Source organism: Nesoenas mayeri (genome assembly GCF_963082525.1).
Source record: "Nesoenas mayeri genome assembly, chromosome: 5".
NCBI classification, from domain to species: Eukaryota; Metazoa; Chordata; class Aves; order Columbiformes; family Columbidae; genus Nesoenas; species Nesoenas mayeri.
Window position 1 is genome coordinate 17612313 of NC_137548.1, and position 27799 is coordinate 17640111.

A 27799-nucleotide genomic window follows, 5' to 3' on the forward strand; every position below is an offset into this window, starting at 1 on the left:
CTTGGGTTTGTAATTGAACCTGAATAAGTTTCCTTCCAGGTTTCCTGTGGAGAGAGGTCCGGAGAGGCGGCGGGAGAAGGGGGAGACTGACGGGACGGGCAGGGCTGAGAACACGGAGGGAAGTGGCGCTGCTGGGCGGGTGCTGAACTTTCAGGTTGTTCTCGAATTCACGCCAATAATACGAGACGAAGGGGCGGTACGTGCTTGTTTGACGAGCTGGGCCGCCGGCGGGGCCGCTCCCGGCCTCCCGACCGACAGGGGGCGTTGCCATGGCCGCCAGGCCCAGCCCAGCTGGGGGTCTGTAGGGATTGGCCGCAGTGGGTCGTCGAGCAATGGAAAGGTTGATTGGCTGGGGAGGTCACGTGGGGCGGAGGCTGCTGGTGGTTGACAATAAACATGGAGTCGATCTTCCACGAGCGGGTGAGTGGGGCGGGTTTGGTTCCGGTGGGGCCGGCCGGCGTGTAACGGAGTGCGCGGCTCGGGCCGGGAGCGCCTTCTCTGAGGAGCTGCTCGGGGCGGCGGTTGGGTCTGCCGTCCCTGCCCTGGCCCTGGGGCAGCCCCCGGTCCCCGCGGGGTAGGCTTGGCCTGTGCCCTGCCCGGCAGGGCCGCTCCCCGGTGTCCTGCCGGTGGCCGGATGAGGCAGCGGCCCGGTTCGGTCTCTCTCGGGAGAGCCGGGGCCCTCTGGCGCGGCGATGCAAGTGCCTGAGGCATGGCGGCTCTGCGGGGAGAGGAAACGTTGTGACTGGAGGTGGACGGGGGTCAGGGCTGAGCCTCAGCGCTTCCTGTCGTGCGTTGGCTGCTCCGCTGGGCCTTTAGCAGCGGGCCGCAGCTGTGGGCAGGCGGAGGGAACTTCTGCTTCTGGGGGGACCTCCCGTGGCTGAGCAATGGGCATGAAATTGGGCAGTGGCAGGCAGGGCTGTTTGTGTGCTCTCAGACACATCTCTCCTCCTAGCCTGCCTTGGCTGGGTTGTGTAACGAGCAGGGGAAGGGAGAGCTGTTAGGGAAGTCCTGATTCATGTTCTGTGCTTCTGTGTGCTGACCAGTGTTTCCTGTTCTGGAGGACAAACGCTTCTGTGAACCACTGTGATTTATCCAGGTTTCCAAATATGAGCTTTTTAACGCTATTCAAATGTAACTACCCTTTTTCATGTGCTGTGCCAATATGTGTGTACCTTTGGTATGTTAACACTAGTTCTTATACGTTGTTCTCGTGCATAATGGTTGGCTCATTTAGTAAATAAAGCAAGATAATTGAATAACTTTATTTAAAAAAATACTGTTTTGAAGTCTATAGAAGCTGAGGTATGTTCTTTCAAGCTAAGTGTGGGTAGAAAAACTGGGGAAGAATTGTGGTGTTTAACAGCTGCTCTTGAGAGGATGAGTGTTGGATTTCAGCCACTAAGGCCTCTGCTACAGTGGCCTTGAGTTCCAGTCTATATTTCAAAATGAGTTCCAAATAAGTATACCTTTCTTACATAATGAAATAATAATTTTTTTACAACAAAGTTGCTTTGTAGTTTAGTAACAAAACTCTGCTGAAATTGAAGTAACAGAGCATAGCACATTCCAAGTTATAAGCTGATGGTGATTTGTGATTACTACAGGTTTGGGGGGTTTGGTGCAGCCTTGAGTGTCTCCCACATGAAACATAACTGCTCCCTGGTTAAGTTAGTTACACAGTTAAGAAGTTAGACCTGAATGGCTGTTTTTGGAGTACCAAGTATTTCTATGATGTTACCATTATTATTCTAGGGGAAACTTAACTGAACCTCTGTCTTTCTTCTTAAGGGGTATTTTTCCCCATCAAGTGCACTATCTCAGTTCCTGTCAAAATATCTAAAGTGCTGCATGCCCCACCTGAATCGGCACACTTCAGATGTTCCAGTAAATAGGCATGAAAAAATGATGGTTTTTATAAAGATTAACAAAACAAAGATGTAAGCCATGTGGCATTTTTAACAAGGATAGAGTGATTGCAGAAAGCAGGACTTAAGCCCTTCTCTTAGAAGTTGGCTCTTTTTTTATAAGATACAGGTGTTTGAAAACACGGAAAGCAGGGCAGCAGTTTGTATCAGGATAGGTTTCAATGAGGGGATTTCAGATCATGGAAAGTACAGTATTTTCTGCACACAAAAAAAAGAAGTTCATTTCTGTTAAAAGCTGTAAGATCAGTTTTCTGCATTTTGCACTTAATATATATACAAAATTTGTATATGAAAATTAATGTTTATTCCTTTAAGTTGAAGCTATACAAGTACAGAAAGGTTCTTTCAGTGAAATTAAGATTTAAGCCTGTAATACAACTCTTTTTCAAAGATATTTTAGTATCTCAATTTCATGCAATTTTGGAGGAGAAACTTGATTCTTGAGCAAGTTCTGTTATAGTTTTAGCATATGACCAGCAGCAGGGATGTGGCACTGAAAGGTTGGAAGGGATCTTTAGTCTTGAGCTTCTTGTTGTGGGAAGGACGTGAGCTGGAGGAGGTGTCTGGGATCCCTTGGACCCTGGTCATACAGCCAGTCTGGCTTTAATAACTCATTGCTCAATTGAGTGATGAAGCCCTAGGAAGATTCTGTAATCTTGGGAACTTTTGAGGTTCCTGCTGTAAGGGGGATCGTGGGAGATTTGTGCATGTGATTTGTATGAGGCTTTCATGGAAGTCTGAAGAATGTTCCTCCAAGGCGTGCTCTCCTATTCTTAGTTTCTGTGGATTTGGTGAGAGGGAACAGCATTCTTGATTTTTGTTAAGGGGATTTAGTTTTGTCTTTAATATAGTGCATGTACATTAGAGTTCTTAATGAAAATAAAAACGAGGTTAAAATAGAAAAGCAGGATTGTAAAAGTGATGTTAATATTGTCTTGCACTTGTGGTTTAGTTGTGCTTTTCATGGGGAACTGTAATGTGTTTTGGTTTGGTGTGGTTTTTTGTTTGTTTTATTTGTTTTTGGTTTTTATTTAACAAGGCAGTATTTTATCTACACTTATGACGATGACGGAGCCTAACATGCACTCATTCAGATTACATATTTTAAAATTTGTTCTACAAAATAATAACTGACATTTCTAATTTACTGATTTTTAATTTGGGTTGACAGTCTAAAAATATTACATTACATATCTGTTATCTCCCATGTGCTGGGTGTGTAACAAAGTATCTGAAGTATTTTCCCATTTAAATGGTTTATCAACAAAAATATTTTCATTGTTTAATATGCTGATTTTTTTTTTTTTCTTGTAATCTCATAGTCAAGATTTTAGAACCAGTAGTATTATCTTCTTTTATCTACTTACTATATCGACATTTCATGTGGAAAATTAGCTTTACTGCTCATCCAGCTCCTAATAATTTCCTTGGTGATAAAAAAAAATGGTTGTAACCTGAACTGGGTGAGTAACCTGACATGAAGGAATACTTTGAAGTATATACATGAAGTATACTTTGAAATCTCTCTGAAGTCATAGTGCTCTGCTTTCTTTAACCACATGTGGAGAGCAGGTTGCCAACAGCCACACCTGGCAGGGAAGAAGAGTTGAAAAACAACAAGAGCATCTGTTGCACAAAACATTCAATTGTAGTGTGATGGTGATTTGGCAGAGGACAGAATCCACTGTCTTGGTGGTTGTAGAGTCCTTGTGTGATTTGGTCAGGCCACCCGCAATTTTTACAGTGTTTTCTAAAGTAACATTTTAACATGAAATTTATTTCCTTTGAGGAAATATAGTATGTATGCATGTTGTTTTCTTTTCCCATCAAGCTGATGAGAGGATTGTATTCTATAGCTTATAGTGTAATACATCCAAAGAATATATGGCATCCTGGGCGAGTGGGGAGGGCAGGAAGTTTGCCAGAATGAAATGGTTGAGCCATTTTACAAATCAGAACAATAACATCATTTTGTTGTTCTCTCTTTTTTTTTTTTTTTTTTTATTTTATTCCTGTGTTAGCAAGAAGGTTCGTTGTGTGCTCAGCACTGTCTGAATAATTTGCTACAAGGGGAATATTTCAGTCCTGTTGAGTTATCCTCCATTGCACAGCAGCTGGATGAAGAAGAAAGAATGAGAATGGCAGAGGGAGGAGTGTCTAGTGAAGAATATAGAACATTTTTACAGGTAAAGTCTTCTTAATTTGAGGATGCTTGATATTTGCCTGAAATCTAATATTGTGTAGTACAGACCAGCTATCCTTGCATAGATAGAGAAGTTTAATTTCCTAGTGCTAAAACTTCTTAAATGTATAGGCCTTTTCACTTATGTGTCTTAAATTTGGTGTTTTCAAATATTACTAGTACAGCTTCACAGTAATCCTACAAAAAGCAACATTATCTTCATCTTACAGGTAGGAAAGTCAGGCATGATGAGGAGGACCAGTGATTTGCCTTTTGTTTTTGTAAGCCAGTGGCTGAGGTAGGAACAGAAGTTCTTATGCCTGGCTATCCTTTAAGCACTGAGCATATCTAATTTAAGGGTTTGAGTTTTTAATTAAAAAGTTTATTTGGGCATTGTATCAGCCTTACAGACTAGGACATACTAGGCTGTTGCTTCAAGTGTGTGCAGTTATATTTATTTTCAAAATTGAATTATTTCTGACCTTTTATGGTTACACTGTTTTTTCCCTTTTTTCCCTCCCAACCTCACACTGAGCAGCAGCCATCTGTAAATATGGATGACAGTGGATTCTTCTCGATTCAAGTAAGCACAGCTCTATACTGACAGAATTTATTTATGCAATATATGTTCTCTCATACTTTTTAAATGGCATCAAGCTTTTTCATCTAGTTTCCAGTTTACAGGCTTAATGGGACTAAGTGTTGGACTTCTAGATCATTGGAGATCATTCAACTAACAGCAGTGATTTGCAGTTCTTCAGTTCATGGGCCCTTACATAGTAGAAGTGTGGACTCCTGAGCTGTGAAATGACACTTGCTGGCAATAAGCTTGATTTCGAAGTTGCTTCTTATGGGAACTTCAGGTGTAGACCTTAGTATGTGTAAACATTAGTACATGTAGTCCCATATGCTACAGGTAAAAAAGCAGACTTGATGTTTTCTCAAATTCTAGACTTTAGAGCCCTGGGCAGTGATTACAGTGTTATATTACAGTGATCTGCAGAATTGAAAAAGCTGCAATATTTGCATTCCAATTTTTATAACAAACTCCAGACACTTTAGAGCTGGGTTTTTTCGTTTTCTTTTTTCTTTTTTTTTTTTTTTTTTTTTTAAGGACCATAATGGAAAAGTAATTAATAAGAAATACTTAAACCAGAACAACAACAAGAAAAGGTATTGAACACTGAACTGGGCCTTGTATGTAGACTAGAGCTGTAGGCAATGCTTTGCACCTTTGGCTGTCTCCTGAGCTTTCGAAGGTGCTTGTCAATGTTCCAGAATCCCTCAAGAGCCTCTTTTCCTTATGGCAGGGCAGGGCTGGTTTTCTGTTTAGTGAAAAACCATTAACAGTTTGGCATTTCTTATATTCTTGATTGTGCTGCTTCAATACTGAAGCTGAAAAAAGAATGCTTCCTCATAATTACACTTTTTCCTGTCATTGCTTTGCTCACTTGCTGTGTAGTTGGCTTGCTGAAAGGAAGATGAATTGTTAATTTAAATTTTCTCACAGCATTATTTCAGATAGTTTTAAAGAGATGTTGTAGAAGAGGTTGTACTAACGTACCTGAGTGATCCCATGACAAGCCAGCAGTGCAAAATTTTCAATAGTTACTGTGGGGAAGGATGACATTGTACTGCGGGGGAGGGAGGGCAGAGCAGAATATTGAAAGCAGAGAGATGCAACTTATGAAGTATCTGTGGCAGATGAAGTTACAGCTTTATCTGGGGGAGTAGGTTTATTAACATGTCTCAGTTAAATCCTAATTTTGTTGCTTCCCTTTAGATATAGTATGTGTGCTGTGTTTGCGTGTGGATTTATGACAGTTGTGATTTGAATAATGTGACTCCCAGGTTTCCTAGCAATGTTTTGAAATCTAAGTTTTATGAAAAGGGTACAATTGTTTATAGCAGCTAAGCTTGCTTGCTTAAATTTAGATATGACTTGTTTGACTCATGAAAAGTGCTATTTTTTGACAGGTTATAAGCAATGCCTTGAAAGTTTGGGGTTTAGAACTAATCCTCTTCAACAGCCCAGAGTATCAGAGGCTTGGGATCGACCCAATGTAAGATGTTTTTTTCTTAGCACCCTGCTTTCATTTTACAAAAAAATAATACTCTTAATCAGTGATTTAAATCTATCTTTGAATTGCTGTTTCAAGCTCTGTTGCATTCTGATGTTTTAATTATCCCTTCTGTCTTTCATATTTTCCTGTTTGGGGTGTATATGAACATCTGTCCTCTGTGCCCTCATGATATCTCAGTATCTGTGGCATCACAGGTATATGGAGATTTCAGTAATGCTGACAACTTTCTATGTGTTATTATATAAGAGCAGTATGAGTACTCTAACATCAGCAGTTGTACTACTGAAATTTTATTATAAAAGTTTAAATTAGTGGTAGCAAATAACTTAAACGTTAACATGCACTCCAGTATTTTAGTATTTAATTTTACCTATACCTTTTGTTTTTCTTTTTACAGAAATGAAAAATCATTTATTTGTAATTATAAGGAACACTGGTTTACAGTTCGAAAGTTAGGAAAACAGGTGACATTGTCTTTTTTTTATTTAAAATTTGACTTCAGAATGGGGGTGGAAAAGAGGTTGCAAGTAGACCATGTGTTGGCCTTTTGCAAGCTTTTGCTGCAATTTACTTTAACAGTATCCTATATTAAAAAAAAAAAAAGAAAAAGTGATATCACAAAATGCAGCTTTTTGTGAATGTTAGCCTGGGGAAAGACTCTGGGATTCCTCAGTAAACCTGTGGTCTAGGGAGCTGCAGCTCTGGTAGTCTGCAAGACGCCTTAAGCTCTTTTCTTTCTTTTCTGCATGGAAAAATAACAGAAAAATTGTATGAGGAGGGAAGGGGTAGTTCTAGACAAGGATTAGGATCCCCATGGAATGCAAACTCAATGCACTAAATTATTGACATTGTGGAAACAATTTTGCTTGTAGAAATGGATAGTAGGTATAAGTAAGTTCAAATTTCAAATGTATTTATGATTGCTAGTGTTTAAAAGTATCCATCAGGATAAAGTTGGGGAAAGTAAAATCACAACTTTGCGCTATTCTAGAACACTTCTAAAACAGTTGTATTGTAAGCAGGAAACAGTTATTAAAGGCAGGGGATGGCCATACAAGTACATGGTACATATACAATAACTCAAGTCACATCCATGTCCCTTGTAACACCAATGTAGTGTTTTACTTCAGTAGCCAGTCACTCTTCTAGATCATACTGCATATGTTTTTATACAGCAAAAGCTGGTTTGGTGTTTGTTTTTTTTTTTTCAATTTTTGTCATAGAAAATGTTCAGGAAATAAATGTTTAGATTCTGCTGTAGTGAACAAGAGTCTCTTTACACATTTGGTTCATTTTGCAAGTGATGGCTACCGATGTTGTCATCCAGATTAAAAAAAAAAATCACCTGTGAGTAAAGAAACTATCTCTGCTCTTCTGTGTCAGTATAAATGTATGGCTAATGTTTACAGGCAATTTTTGTATATTTGATATCAAAAAGGCTGAATGGTCTCTTAAAAGTACAGGAATGTTCCTTATTATATATGCAGGCATGCTGGGTGGAATTTTGCGAGATAGCATTCTACCTTCAAAAAGTTGGAGGAGGGAATGTCTTTTCCTTGTATATGTGGCTTGTAGCCATATGAAGAAGATACTAGGTGCCCGTTGTCTAGAGGGTAATAAGAAAAGATAAAGTAGGTTGACTTAGGTTTGGCCTGCTTCTCTTCTGTTACAGTTAAAGCCAAGTTAGCTTACCAAACCTTCCTCCTCCATATTCTCTGTTAAAAGCTTGTCGATAATCTATGCATTGTATTTGTTTACGTAAGTTTGTATTCCCCACTCCTATGCTGTTGGTCTTCTTACCCTTTCCTACTGGCAAAGGGTGTTTTTGACGAATTAAGTGACTGAATGACAGAATGGTAGATAGTCACCTGTATTCCAGGTGAATTCTAGTGTGGACCTGACTGCATATATGGAAGTTTGGGCAGATAAATGTATTTTTGTGAGAATGGAGATAGAATTCTCCTACTACTTGAAGTGATGCTTCCTTGTTAAAATTGGATAATATTGAAAGTATGGTATACAAAAGGCTTTTCAGATTGATTACAATAGATATGGGGTTTTAAAGATAGACTGTTTTGTTGTACGTGTTGAATATATTTTCTCTCTAGTAGGCAGTATAAATGACTAGCTGTCTTCAGGGAACTAGAAATTATCTGTGAATATTTCTCAAGTGTCCCTTATTGTAATATTATACTGTACTATCAGTGTATTAAATTTGAGTTTGTTTTCCTTAATTTTTAAATTTCAAAATTATCTCAGAGAGAACTAAACAATAGTTTTCAGCGTCAACAACTATCAAAGACAGCATGTTTAATGGGACTATTTCATGGAAAGAATTCAATTCTGTTTCCTGTATCTATTAATTTCTTAAGATACAGCATTAACTTATGAAGGGTTTCTTCCTTCATTAGTCTGTGAACAGATTTAAAACTAGGATTAAGGAAGATTTTAGAATGATGTCTGAAATAATTCTTCTACCATTATATTTTGATTGATCTGGTTTAATCCATTTGCTTGATACCAGTGTTCAGTGATGGGAAAGAGCATGCAGTAACGTCCACACTTCAGATCTCCTGTTAGCTGAAGAGTATTTGAAGAGTAACCTTTAGCAGTATAATACAGTGCTTCAAAGGACTTTCTGATAATTTATTTTTCTAGATTTATTTGGATGTTCCGTCATAGAAAATGACCACAATGTACAGAAACAGATTACCGAGTAATCTTTATGCTAATTTGTTCTCTCAAACCTTTTTTTTCTTAATTACAGTGGTTTAACTTGAACTCTCTCTTGATGGGTCCAGAACTAATATCAGATACATATCTTGCACTTTTCTTGGCTCAATTACAACAGGAAGGTAATAGTAACTTGCAGATGTTAAATCTCATTAATTAAAAGTAGGTAATAATCATTATTTATTAGAACTCATGTATTCAGTTAATTACCCTTAGTTTTATGATTTAAATAGTGAAATAACCCAAGTCCATATAATGAAAGGTAGAGCCTTACGTTGTAATAAATTGCACATCATTGTGTTTCATATAGTGTGCATTTTAGAGTGCTTATGCATGCACCTTAATGCTGTAGACTCATGATTTATTTTTCTTAGGTTATTCCATATTTGTAGTAAAAGGTGACTTGCCAGACTGTGAGGCTGATCAGCTATTGCAGATGATTCGGGTACAGCAGATGCAACGACCAAAACTAATTGGAGAAGAGGCCGCACAGTCAAGAGATCAGAGGTAAGGGAGAGATTTAATTTTAGTAGTGTTCAGTATGATTGATTTCCATGATAAATGCCTACTTGGCAACAACCCCCTTAAGGTGTAATTAGAAGTACCCTTAGTGCAGTATGCTTACTACTGTTGCACATGGTAGCAGCAAGTTGGTAGAATACAAATGGTGTATTTTTAAATGGGCAAAAACTACCTTAATAAGGATTTAATCTTTCCATGTGCCTAAGTGTTGTATAGTGCAGATCTTTAACTTCATGATTATGATATTTTTTTCCAATTATAGTAAAATGAGTTAGCAAATATTACCAAATTATGGTTAATGGTAATCCATCTATAATTAAGACTGGCTTGTGCATTCTGTCTTAAGTAGAAAATTTTGAGAAGCCCATATCTGAATTCCATATAATATACATCATACAGCATTTCTTTTTGAAATAATTTTGCTGTAAATGTGGTGCTGCTCTGTTGTGATGCATACTGGTAATATGAAACATCCATGAAAGTATAAAAAGTACTACTGCAATAATTTTATCACATTTTCATAGTGTATAAATTGCATACTGACAAAAAAGGCTTAAGGTTTTTCAGAGGAATTAATTCATTATTATTTCTTCTGCTTTGTAAAGGTAAACTGGTGTAAAATAAAAACAAACTGCTTGGCAGTAATGTGGAAAAGTGTAGTTTTACAGAGGATCTGTTGCTCTAGCGTGGTCATCAAAGCTTTCTAAAGAGGAGGCCACATGGTCTATTTTCTGCTGGTGTAACTGTTTAAATAGCAATGGGTTCCAATAACTTGTATTGTTGCTTTTTGTAGCCCTACTGTTTTTTAAGTTTTTTCTATCAAACAGATTCTTGTCAACATGGGGTTAGAGTTGCAGTATTTTCATTTTTACATCTTCTTTTTTACAGAGCTGTCCTTGCAGCTCTGTTGTGCTTTTTATTGTAGAAATGAAAATAACTGTTTATATAGCAGATTTTCACAACAGAATTTATTTTTCAAAAGTTAAAAAGTAGAGTTAAATCAACATTTACCTGAAATCTCACAGTAAAAGTTAATATAATTTCTCTCTGAACTTTGCCATAAATATATACGTTTCACAGGTTACTCAGAAGCGACGTGGACCAAGCAATAGAAGTTAACCATCCTTTTGATGGAACAGGCATGTTAGATGAAGATGAAGAGAACTTTCAGAGAGCCCTAGCTCTGAGTAGGCAGGAAATTGATATGGAAGATGAAGAAGCTGATCTTCGCAGAGCCATTCAACTCAGCATGCAAGGTGCGGTGCTTATCTGAATTTCTCCTACACTGTTCGTGTTGCTTATGTTTTAGGCAGCTACTGAAATCAGTTTGTCAGACACTTTTTCCAGCATGCATCAAGCTCTCTAAAAGACTGGCTTTGAGGCATGGAAGGACAATCCAGAACTTCCTGAAGCTATCTCATTTCTGATTTTTTAAAAGTTGCAATTTTCATGTTGATCGTTTGGAAGCACGAACAAATTAACAAAGGGTGGCAGGTGGGAAAGGAAACCATCCTGTGGTGAGGAGGAAAGAGAGTATCAAGCTAAGTTAGCCTAGGTGCTTATTTCTCCAACAATTCTCTTCCACTCAAGTTTCAAGACGTTTTCTTAAGCTATATTTCACTTACTAACTTCATTTCACGGTAATTAGTAGGATATGTCGTGTTCTGGTTTTAGGTAGCCGTCAAAGTGAGTTCTCAGATTCATTATCACAGAATGTTCCTCAGTCACCTCACACCAGTCAGACAGACCCTCTTTCCTCAGAAGAACTGCGAAGGAGAAGACGAGTGCATTTTGAAAAGTAAAGTAGTTGATGGAAAACTGCATGTGGAAGTACATGGGATTTTTTTCAGTGCTCTTGGGGCATGGATGGGTTTCTGACTGGGTCCAGATTAACTTCTATATCTTAACATGTTTTTCAAATAGTACCTGAATTTTGCTGTTTCCACATTGTTCCTATGAAGAAAGGAAACCTCTAAGAGGGGATTGGTTAGTAATGCAACATCAGTCTTGGGAAGATAAAAAACATACATGTTACAGAAGTATTTTAAATGAAATCCTGTAAGTTTCTGTAATTATTTTCCTGAAGAAAAGCATTCTTTCTGTAAGACTTTGCTTCTGGTAATGATGCCTCTAATGTGCATCACATGAAAGGATTCTAGGTGATATTTTATGTTGCTGTTCTGGACTACCTTCTTAATACATAGAGGTGTATTGTTGTAGCTTTTCCTGCTCTCTCTCTCTTAGTAACAGAAGAAATAGAGACCAGGCAGAAATGCTATGGATTGGAGGAGTTAGACTTTGCATGAGAGGATGAGAATGCAGAATGTCCAAATTCTGGGAAAATAGTAATGTGACTTGGAATATAATGTTGGGACAGTAAGTGACAGAATGTTAGCAAGGTGAAATGATCAAAGAGATTTTTGGGTGCAGGGGCATGCCAAAGAGCTTCTACGTCTCGCTGTTCACCTTCCTTACACTGAAATATGCTTGATAGAGGTCTTATATTGATGTTAATCTTATTCCCGTCTAACACTTTAAGGCAGCAACAACAGCTACAGCAGCAAGATCAGACCCCAAAGCTACATGATAAGCCAACTCTAACCTCAAGCACTCCACAAGCTGACGCAGGTACTGTTTAAATAAACTTATTTCCGGTACTGAAATATTTGTCTTTTCCACCTTTGTGTTGTGCTCTGTTTCCCAACTTTCATCTGCCCACTTCCTCACTCCAGCAGCCATTTAGACAATGTATCACAGCTGTTACAATTTTTTGGCAGTGAAGGAAAGGATCACTTTCTTGAAAAGCCTGTTCTGCTTTGAATGTCACTGTCCTGTTACAAAGTCAAGGGCGTTACTATTAGACCATTTGATTTCTGGCTTTGCTTTTGTTGTTTTGTTTTGCTTGAGCATTACAAATTGTGATCTTTGGGACTTGTGCCAAGAATTGGTTTTCTAAATTACTTTTAAAGTTGTAGGACAGGCCTGTATCTAGTGGAGTGCCTCAAGGGTCAGTACTGGGGCCAGTATTATTCAATATATTCATCAGTCACTTGGATGAGGAAACAGTGTACTATCAGCACGTTTGCTGATGACACCAAGCTGGGAGGAGTGGCTGACACACCAGAAGGCTGTGCTGCCATCCAGAGACCTGGACAGGCTGGAGAGTTGGGCGGGGAAAAATTTAATGAAATATAACAAGGGAAAGTGTAGAGTCTTGCATCTGGGTGGGAACAACCCCAGGTTCCAGTATAAGTTCGGGAATGACCTATTAGAGAGCAGTGTAGGGGAAAGGGACCTGGGGGTCCTGGTGGACAGCAGGATGAGCATGAGCCAGCACTGTGCCCTTGTGGCCAGGAAGGCCAATGGCATCCTGGGGTTTATTAGAAGGGGGGTGATTAGTAAGTCGAGAGAGGTTCTCCTTCCCCTCTACTCTGCCCTGGTGAGACCACACCTGGAATATTGTGTCCAGTTCTGGGCCCCTCAGTTCCAGAAGCACAGGGAACTGCTGGAGAGAGTCCAGCGCAGGGCAACAAAGATGATGAAGCGCATGGAGCATCTCCCTTATGAGGAAAGGCTGAGGGAGCTGGGGCTCTTTAGTTTAGAGGAGACTGAGGGGTGACCTCATTAATGTTTATATATTTATAAAGAGTGCGTGTCAGGAGGATGGAGCCAGGCTCTTTGCGGTGACAGCCAATGGTAGGACAAGGGGCAATGGGTTCAAACTGGAACACAAGAGGTTCCACTTAAATTTGAGAAGAAACTTCTTCTCAGTGAGGGTGACAGAGCACTGGAACAGGCTGCCCAGGGAGGTTGTGGAGTCTCCTACTCTGGAGACATTCAAAACCCGCCTGGACACATTTCTGTGTAACTTCATCTAGGTGTTCCTGCTCGGGCAGGGGGATTGGACTAGATGATCTTTTGAGGTCCCTTCCAATCCTTAACGTTCTGTGGTTCTGTGACAATGTAATAAACTTGGAGTAATTTCTGTCAACGTTACTGGAACTAGTTTTCAGTAGAATGTAAGTATGTAGGCCTTACCAGTATTAAGTATTGGTGATCCAAAATTAATGTGTATTACTTGTTACAGACTGACTGTTGAGGATGGAAAGCTAAGTGCAAATCTCCAGTGATTTTGAAAAACAAAACCAGTTTTTGGGGTGGGAAATGTATGTGGACAAAAAGAACAAAGAACGCATTTAACTACAGCTGAGAACTAGCTTTGTTTGTTTATTTTCTTTAGATGGTGATATGAGTGAAGAAGACATGCTTCAAGCTGCCATGAATATGTCTCTGGAATCTGTTAGAAACGACTTGAATACAGAAGAGGAGAAATGACATAACTTTTTTCCCCCTTTTATTGTCGAAACACTAAGTCTCCATTCTAACTTTACTGTGTGGATGTTGCACAAGCAGGGTTCATTTCAGAGTTCTGGAAGCAGGTATGAAAAGGGGGATGGAGGTCAGAGTTTAGAGGGAATCTGCAAATACAAAAAAAATTGCACTAATTTAGAAAACTGTGGCACTCCTACTACAGAACACCTGTTCACAAGAGTGGCTGTATTAAAGTTACTTAAACTATTGACAAGAACAAAGTTAGACACGTGTAGCATCTGTAACTTGCAATTAAAAAGCAAGTTTAAATTGTTTTGAACAATTCAAAAGGTGCTGAAAACCAGCATCAACTGATTTCCTTCAGTACTAATGGAAAAACAGATAAAAGTAATGTTGTCATAAATTACTAATTTTTATAAGAAATCACTTAACATGGGAAAATAATTAAATTCTGCTAATCTTAAATAATTTATTTTGTGATTGTTTATTCTGAATGACAAGGTCAACTTTTCAATCCTAATTGCCACTTTTGGAATGACCCATTTTGCAAGAGAAACATGAATCCATAAATTTCATACTTTGCAATTCAAGATAAAATCTTCAGTGTATTGTTGATTATGATGTTACTCCTGAATCTTTCGGTGATTTCTGATCTTCTAACACTTTCTGGTTTTACTTCCAGTTCCAACTGTAAAATTTCCAGATCCACATATGAAGTAGGATTTTTGCATTGCTCTATTGTCTTTTGGCAGATAACTTGCCTTCTTTGTGGTTTGTTGTTGTTGGGGGTTTGTTTTTGTTGTTTTCTCTTTCGTTTTTTGGGGTTTTTGTGTTTGTTTGTTGGGGAATTTTTTTGTGGATTTTTTTTTTGTTTTGGGGTTTTGTTGGGGTGTATTTTTTGTCTTCCTCTGGTCTTTCTAGTTATGCCACTGTCTTTAAAAGTAGCATATAATCAGTTGGGTTAAACAGATCTTTTCTACCTCTTCTGGAGTCTTTTTTCCTCTTCACACTCAACCCTTCATTCTGGCCTTTCAGTATGACAGAACTATAACTGTGTCAAGGAGAAAGGAGGAGGGGATTCAGGTGCCATAAAGTCAGTGCCACACACGAGGTGCATTCCTGCAGTCTGAAATGACTCCTGTGCAAGTAGCTCTTTGAAGAATGAATATTTATGTCTGTGTGGATGTTTTTTTCTGAAATGCTTTTGATGAGTGTCTGTCAGAACGCTGCAGCTTTTTCAGGAATAGCCTTTATTCATGCACCTTACAATTTTTTATCATGCTGTTTCTGATCCTCAGAAAAACTGGGGAGTGGAGTATGCGAGAGAGCTTATTCTTTTGGTTTTAAGACGTTTGCTGTTGATATCCGGGATGAATGTGTAACAGGGCGACCAAACATGACTTTCAACTTCAGTGCAGCAATTGAGATATATGTTTCATTTTCCTAAATGGTGCTTGAAATACAAATTCTGTTTACATATAAATTATATGGAAATATGTTGTAGATAGAGTATGTAAGCTGTAGTCCACTTAAGGCGTAAACAAGTTAGCACAGGCATTCTAAGAATCTTTTGACAATAACTCCAAATTTCTTTTTCAAAATATTCTGAAGTAATATCATTGCACAATAGTAAATTTAATTAAAATCAGTATAAAATGAATGGTAGCTAGATGGAAATATACATTCAGCATCAAGTAGTACTGTATTTGAAAGGGCTCAACCTCTCAGTAATGATTTGTTTACAGCAATGGTTTCTTGATAGTTTAGGATATAATAATATTATACATAATTGGGCGAAATTCTGTTTTCCTTACCTGTGTGCTGAATTTCCACCATGTCACCAGAACCACTGGTATGTGTAAGACAATATGCATTTTGACGTGAGACAGCACTACTTTTTAAACAATGATTTTAAATTTTATCTTTTAAAAATAATTGTGTTACGCACATTATCATCTGTAATGTCTCAGATTAATACAGCTAAACAATGGCTTTAAGTGCCCATGTGTGCATATGCCATTTTGAAATGCGGTATTTTTCAGGATGTAAATTTCTGCTTTCAGTTTAAGTTTTATATGAAAATGAAAACAGGAATCTGTAAAGCACTGAATTATTTCTTTGCTCATCTGTAAACTATCCACAGCTTTAATTTCCCTTTTTTGTTGTGCCATAAATTGATTCAGAAATAAGACTCTTCATTTTATAAACAGGTGTGGGATGGCTATTTGATACCAGTACTTGGAACTTGGTCCTTTTATCCTCTCTTACAAGAATATAATAAAATTGTATTATTCCCATAGCTATATAGCATAGCAGCCCTGTTTAAAAAAGAAAAAAAAAGCCCCTTGAATTGCATTAACTGTAACCTGTTACAATTCCATGATTTTATAATCACTAAAGTATGGTGGTTTGCGTTTGAACTTTCATGTCACTTTTTAAGTTAATTCATCACCCAAGTGTTTTAATATGTAAGGAACAGAAAGTGTTTAACAGTGCCTGAAAAGGACAACTGTGTCAATCATTACAGGGCTAACCATATTCCTTCCTGTGTAGAAACAGTGTCACTGTACAAACACCAATTAGATTTTCAGAGGAATGCCAAGTTTAATGGAGTAGGCACATCTGTCTAGTCAAGCAGTTAAGAGCTAGCAATTTAAGCTACATATGTTAATTGCACCAAAGGGAAAGACTAATTGCTGACAGCACATATTTTATAGGCCAGACCTAAAGTTCAAAATGTGTGGACCTGCCAAGAAGCTGTCAATAAAATAAAAAGCCACTCTCATTTTTTGGTGTGTGTTCTTTCAGTGACAAATAGTTCTCAGTGAGGCTGAACTATGCTTGTGAGGCACTGACTAATTTAGAGCCTTTTCCTACTGTTGTCTGTCAAGCTGAAAGGTTTTTTCCTGCATTGTAGCTTTATGCCAAAGTCCATTGTAAAGGAGCAGAAATTGATTTTTTTATATATATATATTATAGTATGATATTTGAGGGAATTTCAGACTTCATTCATGCAACAGATTTTTTTAGTCTTCCTCACAGTGAATGGTCCATGTGATGTAATTTGTGGTTTTCTGCCTATAGAAATCAAAAGGGTAGTGGCAATGAATGAGTGATAGTTACATTAAATAACTTCTCAAATTACTTCTTTATGTATAATTCTGTAAACTGCTTTCCTGGTCTTACAATGAGGGCAGGAAGAATAAGTGTTGTAATGCAGTCATGCTTGAATGCAGTTCTCATTAAGCACAGCAGGTACCAATGTGAGCTATTGAAATGCTCGCATTTTCCTGGGTTTGAAACTCATCTGTTACAATACTGGCTTACTCTACACCATATGGGCTCCTTGTGCCCTTGAAACAACTTTTGCAAGTTTAAATGTAATTTTCAGCTAACGTACTCTTTATTATCTTTCTTACTAACTACTTTGCAGAATACTTAAAATAACCAATACAAAGTTAAGTCTCCAATGTGTTTTAATGTTGAACTATTGCTTCTATTACACATCTTTAACATGGTGAGGAGTTTAAAATAGCTTCTGCACATGTCTAGTAAACAATTCTATTTCTGTATCTCAAGACAAATACTGTCATTTGCAAGCTGTTTTTGTTACAAAACTGACAATTAGGCTTTTAAAAATGAACAAGACGTTACAGTTCTAAAATGTTTGTGAAATTTTTTAGAATTTATTTTTTCAAACCATGATGAAAATGTACAAATGGTGGCCTTTTTACTGAGAAATATTACAGGGAATGAGATTGGAGAACTCTAGAACTCAGACTTGCAAATAAGTACTACTGTACAATTTGTATTAGCAGCACATATTTTTAAAGGAATCAAAAACAAAAAAGGGTATCTGAGGAAAAGAAAAATTGAAGTGGAAACTTTTTTTAAGGGCTTAGATATAAAATTATGTTGCTTGCTTGGTAAGCCATTACTGTCTTTACATAAAACAAACTCCTGGGAAATCATCATAGTTACTCACAAATCATTTAAAAAAAAAAAAGCCTAACAGGTAATACATATGTACCCATTTCCCACATAATCAGTTGTTCCAGTAAGAACAATACTTCCTATTAATACATTTGAACTGGCCTGGTCCAAATATTCAATTCTTCAGTTTCAAATTAGGAGCTTCTGTGTATTGTATCCAGGTTTGCATCTTAAAAGTGTCAGCTGTTTTGCAATAAACTTCTTTAACCTGCATACACACATTTTGCTGTATTTATATTTCAGACGTGGAGAGAATACTTCAGTATTTAACCTGTCGCAGTCACCTCCTTCCAGTTAAAGTTCTTCAGAATGTTAAAATACATGACTTTTCAACTGCCTTTGCCAAATCAAAATGGTTTTATTTTCGTTGCTAGGAAAAGCAAATAATTATTACTATCCTTATATATTTTTTTTAATTCCCCCTTTCCTCCCAGTGCAGCCACTGTGTGAATTCAGGAGGGGAAACTTAGGAAAAAAAAGGGATGTAATAGTTAAATACCACTGCACAAAAGAAAAAAAAAAAAAAAAAAAAAGGAAGAACCTTGATTTTGTCTTTAAAGCATGCAGGCATTGGTAAAATTTTATTTTTTGCTACATGAAACCCCATGTGTGCAAATCTGTATAGAGTTAGGATTTTGTAACAGAATAATTTTTTTCATCTCTTGGCTAATAGTTGTGTATTTTAGAAATAATTTTCAGTAATAGATTTTTCATCTTGAGACCCTGCTTTCAGTATCATGTCTTTGGCTCTGCATTCCTATATAATTTTTGTCTGTATTTTGTGTATATAAAGCATATAGTACTGAAAAGATTTAAAAAAAAACCTCAGAGCTGAAATGATTTGTCATTGTTTTGACTGGAAAATGGCAGTGCTGTTTGATATTTTGAAAATGCTCTCCAAATAGGCACGAATATATATGGTTGTATTTGGTATCACTTTTTAAAATAAATATTATTATAGCTTCTGAAGTTTCTCTCTTGACCTGAGTATTTGCATATGTGCTTTCTTTTATTTGTGGATTGGGCACAGAATCATCAAACATTAAAATCTTGTCTTTGCTGTCAATGGGCTTTGCACCAGCTGCTGTGTATGTGCATTAGCATTGGGCTGATCTGCTGTTGCTCACAACTGACATTTTGTTAACTCTTTTCATCTGGTAATAATTCAAAATTTATGTAAAGACACTTCTGTTAGGAAGAAGGTTGGTGCATTACTGTATTATTGTAGTTATGCTACATCTTTTAAAATTGTATGCTAATTTTAAAATAAGCTAATATTTGCTGGTTTGCTACCAGAATACACATTCTTTTTGTGGCACAATGAACTGCTTTTGTAGCTTAGTCAGTCCACAGACTACACTGGATGATTCTCGTGTACCTTTACTAACAGTACATGAAGCCACTCAGCTAAAAAAATGGAGTCGCAATGCTAAGTAGTCAGTTTCTAGTTTTTCAAGAGCAGTAATTTTCAACAGTGGGGAAAAAAAAAAAAGCCCTCTGTGATACTTTATTGATTTCTTGACATGGTATTATAAAATGAACCACACTAGAAGACATTTTTAAGTTTGGAGGATATCCCTGATTTTATTTGAAAAATGTTAAGACAGTTTCCCATAAAAATTAATTAGCCAAACATTGGAAAATATGACACCTCTTTTAGCTCCTCTGGACCCATATGGTTTTTGTTAAACTATAAGGTGTTCTGAGCATTGTAAACATTTCATCTCCATTAAACCCAATGTGTTAAATTAACAAAACCAATTAACAGTTATGTTTCATTTCATGCTGCATCACAGCATCAATACCTTTTACTATGGGGGGTTGGGGTTTTTTTTGAGATAAAAATGGATTTGGAGTATCGTATGATTGTTTTTAATATGGATAGTAATAGTAATAAGAGTGGTAAATATAATTTGGTAGTTAGTAAACCTGATGTAAAATCATTTGCTGAAGAAGGAAGGCAATTACTGGACTGTCAAACTTGACAGCTATTTTGGTTACTTTTAACTAATAAACACCTGGACCACATACTGTGCCCAGCCTCAGAATTGCATCCAAGTGACAATGGACCGGAAAGCTAAAAGGCAATCCAGGCTTGCAGAGCAGCTACAAAACATTTGTCAAGGCTCTGCAAGATAGGGTTTGGTAAGCAACAAGTAGGTTTTTCCATAGCCTTTTGGTAATGTTCGTCCCCCAACATCTCCAGAGTGTGTGTTTTGTGCCTGCTGGATTTTCAGTGTCTCTCTAAAAGTGTTAAGATTTCACCTGTGTTATTTGAAACTAGCAATGAGCTATCTGCCCAGTATTTTACTTCAATCATTTTTTATTCTGTTTCAGTACTGCATTTTCTGTAACAGTGCATTACTCTGCGTAGTCCCTTATATTTTTAAATACCTCACTTGATCAAAACCAAAAAGAACTTGGAATTGAACTGGTGCCAGGGTTGTGGCTGGAAATCCAACCATGCAGCCATGGCACCTACACCCAAAGCACAGCGGGCCTAAAGGCTCTGAGAACTTGCGTCTTTCAGAAAAATACATATTGAAATACAAATGTCTTCACTCATGTAGCAGCTGGACCCTGTGTTTTGTTAATGACACACGACACAAGTATGTGTAGGTAATAAGGTTGGGGTTCATGTTAGTCACAGGGCGTTCCCTGCCCAGTTCCGAGCTCGTGGGCCGTGTCTGTGGCTACAGAGTGACCTCCGGGCCCGACCCCAGCCCCGGCCGCCGCTCACCCGCAGGGTCTGACCGGCGCAGCCTCGTCTGGCGGCTTCTGGGTTCCGCCACTTCCCTGTTACGCAGACAGATCATTTGTGCATTTATCATTTACCACACGACGAGACGCTCCGGCCCCCCCTGCGGACAAGGCGAGCGCGGCGGAAGCAGCTTGCACTCCAACCCGTACCGTGGCTTTGGCTCTGTCCTCCTGCAAACAAGCACACTGCGGAGCCACGCGTCCCCCCGTGGCTGCCAGCCGGCGGGTGCGGCCCGTCAGCTCGGCCGCCGTGCGACACCGGCCGCCCGCCCGAGGCCACCCCTCAGCTGCTCCACCACTATCCCGGCATCCTCTGCTGCCGCGTACACGTCACAACCGCGGCGGCGGCGCTCTGGGCAGCTGCGGCTGGTGTCGATGGTGTTTCAGGAGGGAGTGTCATGGCGACCGTCGAGGTGGCAGATGCTGGAGCCGCCGGGAGGAGCCGCTGAGCCGCGTCGTACTGGGGGAATGCGGGCGGCGCTGGCAGAGGGGTCGTCAAGCCCGGTCTGCTGAGCCCGCGGCAGGAGCCTTGACCCTCCCTAGCGAGGAGGCCGGTGTGAGCGGCGGCGCCGCCCGGCGCGGGGCTGAGCGAGGCCCCGAGCCCTCCGGGCGGCGGCGATGGCGTCGTGGTTCGGCGGGCTGGGCTCGGGGCTGGGCCAGTCCCTGGGGCAGGTGGGGGGCAGCCTGTCTTCGCTCACCGGCCAGATCTCCAGCTTCACCAAGGACATCCTCCTGGAGGGCGCGGAGGAAGTGGGCGGTAAGGGGGCCGGGGCGCTGCGGGGGGTGACACCGGCCGGGCTCTGTCCGGTCAGTGCGGCCGTGCGGGGCCGGGCTGGTGCGGGGGCCCTTCCTGCGGCCGGGCAGGGCTCCTCGGCAGCGGCGGGACCTGCGCTGCCGGCCGGGGAGCTGGGGGTCGGGCCGAACCGCTGCTCGGTGCCGTTCGGGAGAGCTGCTGGCGGCGTCGGCGCTTTTATTCCGCCCCTCTGACCCCAGAATCCGGAGAATAAACATATTCCCCGGCTATTATAGCAAAGGTAGACCTGTTCTAGGTTTATTATTTGGGAGTCTGCGAATTGTTAATGAGGACCGAAAACCCATAAACAACACTCTTCTTCCGTTCTGTTTGCCTAGTTTATCTAAACCCCTGTCTGATTAGCTGCTTTTAGAGTGGTTTCAGAAACTGCAGAGTAGCAGTAGTACAGAGGTATTTTGGCCACTGGTGTGATCTAAGTCTGACGTGTCACACAGGCAAAGGTCCAGTGTTTCTGATGTTTCTGTTATTGTTATTTCAGTTGGGCCCAGAGGAACCTGTTGAGTTCTACCATTCTCCTACAGCCAAGTAGGAGAACATGGCCCTTGTTTTATAGGCATTAGAAGCTAACATTTATATTTAAAGCAGAACATTGAAATGAAAAAACTGAGACATCAGAGTAAGATGTTACTCTTAAAAAAATAATAGATTTATTCTAGACTATATTATTTATATTTTTAATTATGACTTTTTGTTACCAGTTTTTGAATACAACTTTTGATTTTTCTAGTAGAGCCATGATATAACCTGATAACAAATATTGTTAAGTTAATATTGCTAGTATTGTTTACCATCTTGGGAAAAAAAAAGCGTGTTCTTAGAACAGTATTAAGAATAGTAGTCAGGAAGAACAGCTGGGATTTCTGAATACTCAAATGTGAAATGAAACAATTCTACTTTGTTTGCAACTTCACAACTATGAAGCATTGTGAAAGTATTGTATAAATCTTGTTAACAAGCTGATACTACTGGTTTCATATGGATGGGGTTTTTTGGTATACAGGCAAAATGCTCAGAAGAGAGAAATTTATTCTGGTAACTGCAAAGTTATCTTGTTTTCACTTTTCTGAAAGACTTACTTAGAATTGTTTCAGATTCCAAAAGCTATATTAATGTGGTTTGCAAACTTATGCTGAAAAACTCTGGAGTCATCTAGTGCATTTGATTTTTCTTTTTAAAAGATACATGGAGATTCCATTTCACACATATGCACTTTAGTTTGTGCAAGAGAGATGTGTTGGTGTTCAGCAGTTACTTCCAGGTGTATTTGACTGCCAGATACTGCTGTGAACAACTTCAGTTTCCTAAGCATTTCAGAGCAATACATTTTTATGAGTTACTAGCCTTGAGGATGTAAAAATCTAGTGATATCTAAGTACTTTTCTGTAAAAAGCCTTGAAATACTATATGGCCTTAAAGAACACTATTCAAGCAGTTCCTTAAAATTTCCTAATGTTTTTTAATTTTTAATACTATCCCTTACATTCACTGCTTTCACTGCCATCTGAACTGAAGATGATGTTTGTGGATTACAGACTATAACATCTTCAGTTTAGCAGTTTTCATGGGTAGATTGTTGCCTCTGCAGCACTTGAGCTGCATCAGTTTTGAAACAACATATAGGAAATGATGAAATATGGTACTTGCTTGAAAATTTTTAAAAGTTTGAAAAATGGTCGTGGTTGTTTTGTAGTCAGTTCAGGATGATTTCTCATTAATAAAAAGAAATCTGGTATTTCTACCCATTGGAAGTGGGACATGGGAGAAGTAAACATAACCTGTTTGGGGAAGGTTGGTCATTAAAGGACGAGTATCCAGGGACAGAATTGTGTGGTTTTTGTATTAGATAGCCTGGTGTGGTAGATTGTTTTGTCTCTGGAAATGAAAGCGAGTCATAGGATTATTTTTTTTTGCCTTTATGTGGGGGCAAGGTTGGTGGTTTGTTGTGTGTGTTATTTTGTAGGTTTTATTGGGCTTGAGTGTTTGTTGTGTTTGGTTGGCTTTGTTTTTTGTTTTCTGAAAATTGAATCACTGTTGTGTGTATTTTAGGGAACTAATTCTTGTTTTGAAACTTCACATAAAATTAAAGAGAAACACACGGCTGTCATGTCAGGGGCAAAGTCCTAAATAAAATACTGATTCAGTGGCACAAAATAGCCGAGTAAAACTTTACCTTTCCCTTATTTTAAAGCTTAAATCCATACTTTTCTTTTAGTTTTATGGTCTGACTTAAAACCTAGGTAGTGAGAACTAAAGTAGCTTCAGAAAGACTCTCTGGTCTAAAAAATAATTCTGATAGTGTTCTGATAAAAGCAACTTTTGATGTTTACTTGGGAATTAACACTGAAGCAGTCTGAAGTAAGATACTTATTAATAACTGTGGTATTAATTGATGTCTTTCTACTTAACAGATTAAAAAAATGAAATTTTCCCTTTTTTTCAGATGCAGCAACAGAACTCCACGTGTCCAATTCTAGACTCAGAGAAATAGAAAGTATTAATGCAGCACTAAAATTGGAAGTAAGATTTTTTGAAACACTGCTAAAAATAACATTTGTCTCTTGTAAAGGTGAAATCTTGCACTGAAGTTGTTTGTCCTGAATAAATCTAGAAACAGGTGTGACAGTGGTGAATGTGCCTCTTCTTTTTGGTGACAAACCACCGTTGCATCTAAGGGGTCACATTTGTTTGTTGGAGTATGCACTGTGTGCAAGTTTTCATCTTTTGTGAACTGCTGCATCCTGTGACTGTTACTACCTATCATGTGGACTTGGACTGCAGGGATAGACTTGGCTCTGCAAATCTTGCAAATGCAAAAATCTTTTAAGTTTTCCTAAATTTTAGCTGGTAAAGAGTTAAAATTGATTTATAGTGTTTTCAATGTGACCACAAATACAAGCCGATGTAGAATGCCAGGTTATACCGGACAGCATGTGTTTTGCAGCAAGCTTCGAAGTGGAGAGTGCATGTGTGTTCCCTGATGCAGTTCTCTGTCTGTGTTGACCTACTGTATGGTTGTTTTGACATAGCTACTGATGCTTGTACTCTTCCAAAACAGCTTAAAAATCCCATGTGCCCTTGTGGAAAATGACTTGGTATATTTTTACAAAGGACTTGTTGGGTTTATGACTTTATTTATGGCTGTAAACCAACAACTTTCATGTATGTCTTCAGTCTTTGAGAGCCTTGAGAAGTTAAGATTTTGAGGAAATAATTGTTCCTGCTTGTCCTTTTTCTAGACTCTTGCCATCTGCTGTAGGCCAATGTCAGAGAGAAAATACTGGACTGTATGGATATTAGCTGCAATTTGTGCTCTGTGGCTGTTTCTAAATTCCACCTGTAGATCATGCTGAGATGTAATTCAGCCCTGATTTTTTTTTTCTTGGCATTTACCTCTGGTCACCAAAGAGTTTTTCTGAAAGTGGGCTAGAGTCTATGCAATATAAAAATGGAAAGCTTGGACATGAACATGATTTTGGGCCCACTCTTAGAAGTTACTGTGTGTTTTGAGTGAAACAACATAAGAAATCTGTACAATGTAACTGATATTTTTACTGTTCAGCAGATTTATGCTTTCCTAATTCTGTAAGAACTGTTCTGAATTTATCAACATTCATTTTCATTTTTGTAGAATGAGAGACTGAAAAAAGTTTGTAGTGATCTAGAAGAAAAGCATGAAGCAGCAGAGCTTCAAATAAAGCAGTTATCTGTCGAGTACCGAAATCAACTTAAACAGAAAGAGGTAGGATACAGAGTAAGATATTTGAGATATCCAACAATCTTATGTATTATGATGTTTAATCACTTTGTTACAGTATCTGTGGTATTTCAGTGGAAGTACTTGTCACAGTTATGGTTTCTTGGTTTGTTACTGTAGACACTAAGACATATTTAAGTGAATCATGTAATATAAGCAGAGCTGCCAAGAGATAGTTGAGATGAGAAAACTGGCAACGTCATGCATATATCAGAATTTCAGTTGTTTCTGGGATAACCATAGGAAAGGACACTGTTTTGTATTTCTGATTCAGTTGTCTTCAAGAAAGGCAACAGGAGCAAATTCTCGTCTGAATTACTTATATTGTCTGTGGATATCATAATTATTTACCTTAACATATACAATTAAAGGGAACAGAGCTATCTTTCATAATTTGGGAAGTGTTCCCTTGTGAGAGAAACATCAGCTTTATAGCCTATTGTGTAGCATGAGATTTCATAGCCTTTTAAATGAAGAAAGTTGCCAGTATGCCTAGAATTACACGAGAGGAGTTTTATTGCTACTTTATCTGTAAATGCATGTGGGAACTAGAAGAAACAGAATTTTAAGTTGTATGGAATTTTGCTTTTTAAATACAATATTAGAGTTGTTATGAGAAAATTGCATTCAGCTAATTTCAGTTTATTTTAAATAAGTAAATTTTCAGGATACTGAGTTGTTAAGTGTAAAAGAAATCTAATGTAATATAAATAACTGGAGGAGCATCATGTGTTGCTTAATTTTCATATCTGAATACCATCTTTAAATATTTAAATTTCCTGTACAACCTGTTAACCTCAATCTTGCTATAGTACTTGGGTAGGCTGGCAGCTGAAAAAATAAGCAATCAGTTTTAGTGAAGTTTTACTTAACTGAAAACTATTAACACTTTTAATATCTGTCTTTAAATGAGGTACATTGTAAAACATCAGCTAAGACTGCTTTTCTCTGTTAGGAGAGTGGGTTTTTTTCTTTTTCTTTAAAGTGAAAGTTATCAGTGATCTGTGCAGGGGTGGAGTAATTTTGTTGGTTCACATTTCATGAGGCTGTAAGGGGAAAGAGAGTGTATTTTGCTATTCTCATTGAAATAATGCATTTTATTCTGTCTATTCAGGTGGAAATCAGCCATCTAAAAGCTAGACAGAATGCACTACAGGAACAACTGCAGAAAGTACAGACGGCTGCTCAGTCAGCACAGTCAGGAGCTGCTGTTTTGCCACCAGCCACCACATCAGCTTCCTATGCTCCAGTGGTCAGACACTCCTCCGGTTTCGAAGGAGATGACATGGATTTTGGAGATACGATCTGGTTACAACAAGAAATAAACAGATTGTCCAATGAAGTTTCTACACTTGAATCTGAGGTTGACCACTGGAAGCAGATTGCACTGGTGAGTTGTTCCCCTCTGTCTTACCCTCCCCTCTCACTTTCAAATTAGTGTTTTCATTGCATTTGGTATTTTTGGAGTGGCTCTTTTGAAAGTTCATGCTGTACAATTTGTAGAAGCAACATCATTTGATGGAAAAGCTGACACTTAATGATCTTTTAGTCATTTTCTTGCTGTCACGTGGGTAGGAACACATTCAGTGACTAGCTTCCAAATGCTTTTCATGATGCTTTTATGCGTGATTTGTCAAGTTAGGAAAAGGGTTTAAAAAACACTGGCCTAGAATATTACTTCAGGGTTTCATTTCTATGCAGCCTTTCAGGAAATACTTTTCTTCTTCCTGGCTGTGATACTATTTATTGACAGCACAATACTGTTCAAAGTGATATTTGGATACTTGCATACAGTTTTTACTTACTCTTGTCTCAGTCCTTGATATGTCAGTTGTAATTCCTGGTCTGCTAAGACAAGAAAGAATGTAGTCTTTCAAGCTGTTGTTGTGAGTCATTATTTCTCAAGCTGTAGCCTGATTTCAGAAGTATACTTTTCCCACGTGGAAAAATTAAAGTAAAATTAAGCAACTCTGTTGTCTTATTAGGTGCAGTAACACCCTCACCCCATCCCAAACTTTTTCACATTTGCATATAATAATAAAAAATTATTGGAAAATAAAATGTTTCCATTAAAATGTCTTTTTTAAATCAAAGTTACTGTAGATTTGAGTTTTGTTTCATGTTAGTTTGTTGTTTTCTACTTTTGAGTATCAATAGAGGGAGTGCTTACATGAAAAACACACATATATATCACAACTTTCACATGGATATGTGATTTTTCTGTTCTCAGTCTTCTAAAGTGAAAGGGACAAATGAGGCTGAACAAAGTGAAATGTGCAAACTGCAAAATATTGTTAAGGTAAGACAAGAACTCTGACAAACTAGTCTTCTCTTATGCTTTATTCTTGGTGATTTTGCATATGGTCACGTGATTTGTGAAGGTAGTTAAAATATTTACAACACCAGCACCTACATTTTCCCTATTAAAATGTGTGTGGGCATGTACTGCTAACTGAAATATTGCTGTGCTGTATGTAAAAACTCAGTTATTCTGAGAAAGGGTGTTTATAGGATTTAATGAATGTAATATGCAAGCTTAAAAGAATGACATTGGTATTTACGAGGGCAAATCACTTTCAGAAGCTGTTGATAACTTATGAAACTGAAGTTAGATACACAAAATAATTTCTTCTCCCTTCTCAGAAAGATTTTACCTTTTTTCAGTGAACATGCCAAATACAGATTTGCATGTCATCCTTG

At 38.4% G+C, this 27799-nt stretch overlaps 2 protein-coding genes across 6 annotated transcripts in view; both read left to right on the forward strand.

The window, feature by feature from the left end:
- Positions 1 to 353: 353 nt before the first annotated feature.
- On the forward strand, positions 354 to 18753 carry ATXN3 (ataxin 3). Of its 4 annotated transcripts, XR_013922144.1 has the most exons (12): positions 354 to 420; positions 3947 to 4111; positions 4646 to 4690; positions 6085 to 6170; positions 6589 to 6655; positions 8959 to 9046; positions 9299 to 9431; positions 10527 to 10702; positions 11121 to 11244; positions 11986 to 12074; positions 13687 to 13885; positions 14461 to 18753. XR_013922144.1 is itself a non-coding variant. In XM_080344681.1 (11 exons), exons 1-11 carry the CDS (start codon positions 397 to 399, stop codon positions 13779 to 13781), a joined length of 1092 nt encoding a protein of 363 aa, XP_080200807.1. In that variant the 5' UTR covers positions 354 to 396; the 3' UTR covers positions 13782 to 18753. The 4 variants fall into 4 exon arrangements, 3 of the variants coding, with proteins under 3 accessions (XP_080200807.1, XP_080200808.1, XP_080200809.1); XM_080344681.1 differs by having other exon boundaries at positions 13687 to 18753; XM_080344682.1 differs by lacking the exon at positions 354 to 420 and adding an exon at positions 1006 to 1096 and having other exon boundaries at positions 13687 to 18753.
- A 2166-nt stretch (positions 18754 to 20919) lies between these two features.
- Positions 20920 to 27799, forward strand: part of TRIP11 (thyroid hormone receptor interactor 11) — a 33612-nt gene continuing 26732 nt past the window's right edge. For both annotated transcript variants that reach the window (XR_013922171.1, XM_080345059.1), the window contains exons 1-5: positions 20920 to 21288; positions 23786 to 23862; positions 24974 to 25084; positions 26214 to 26489; positions 27330 to 27398. Coding sequence is in view for 1 of the 2 variants with exons in the window: in XM_080345059.1 (XP_080201185.1) it covers positions 21150 to 21288; positions 23786 to 23862; positions 24974 to 25084; positions 26214 to 26489; positions 27330 to 27398 (672 nt within the window). In the remaining variant the exon portion in view is untranslated. The remainder of the gene's footprint in view (positions 21289 to 23785; positions 23863 to 24973; positions 25085 to 26213; positions 26490 to 27329; positions 27399 to 27799) is intronic.

Coding starts and splice junctions, on each gene's coding strand:
- ATXN3 (XM_080344681.1), top strand. CDS start 397: ATGGAGTCGATCTTCCACGAGCGG. Junction 10,703..11,120: donor CATTCAACTCAGCATGCAAG/GTGCGGTGCTTA, acceptor TTCTGGTTTTAG/GTAGCCGTCAAAGTGAGTTC. Junction 11,245..11,985: donor AGACGAGTGCATTTTGAAAA/GTAAAGTAGTTG, acceptor TAACACTTTAAG/GCAGCAACAACAGCTACAGC.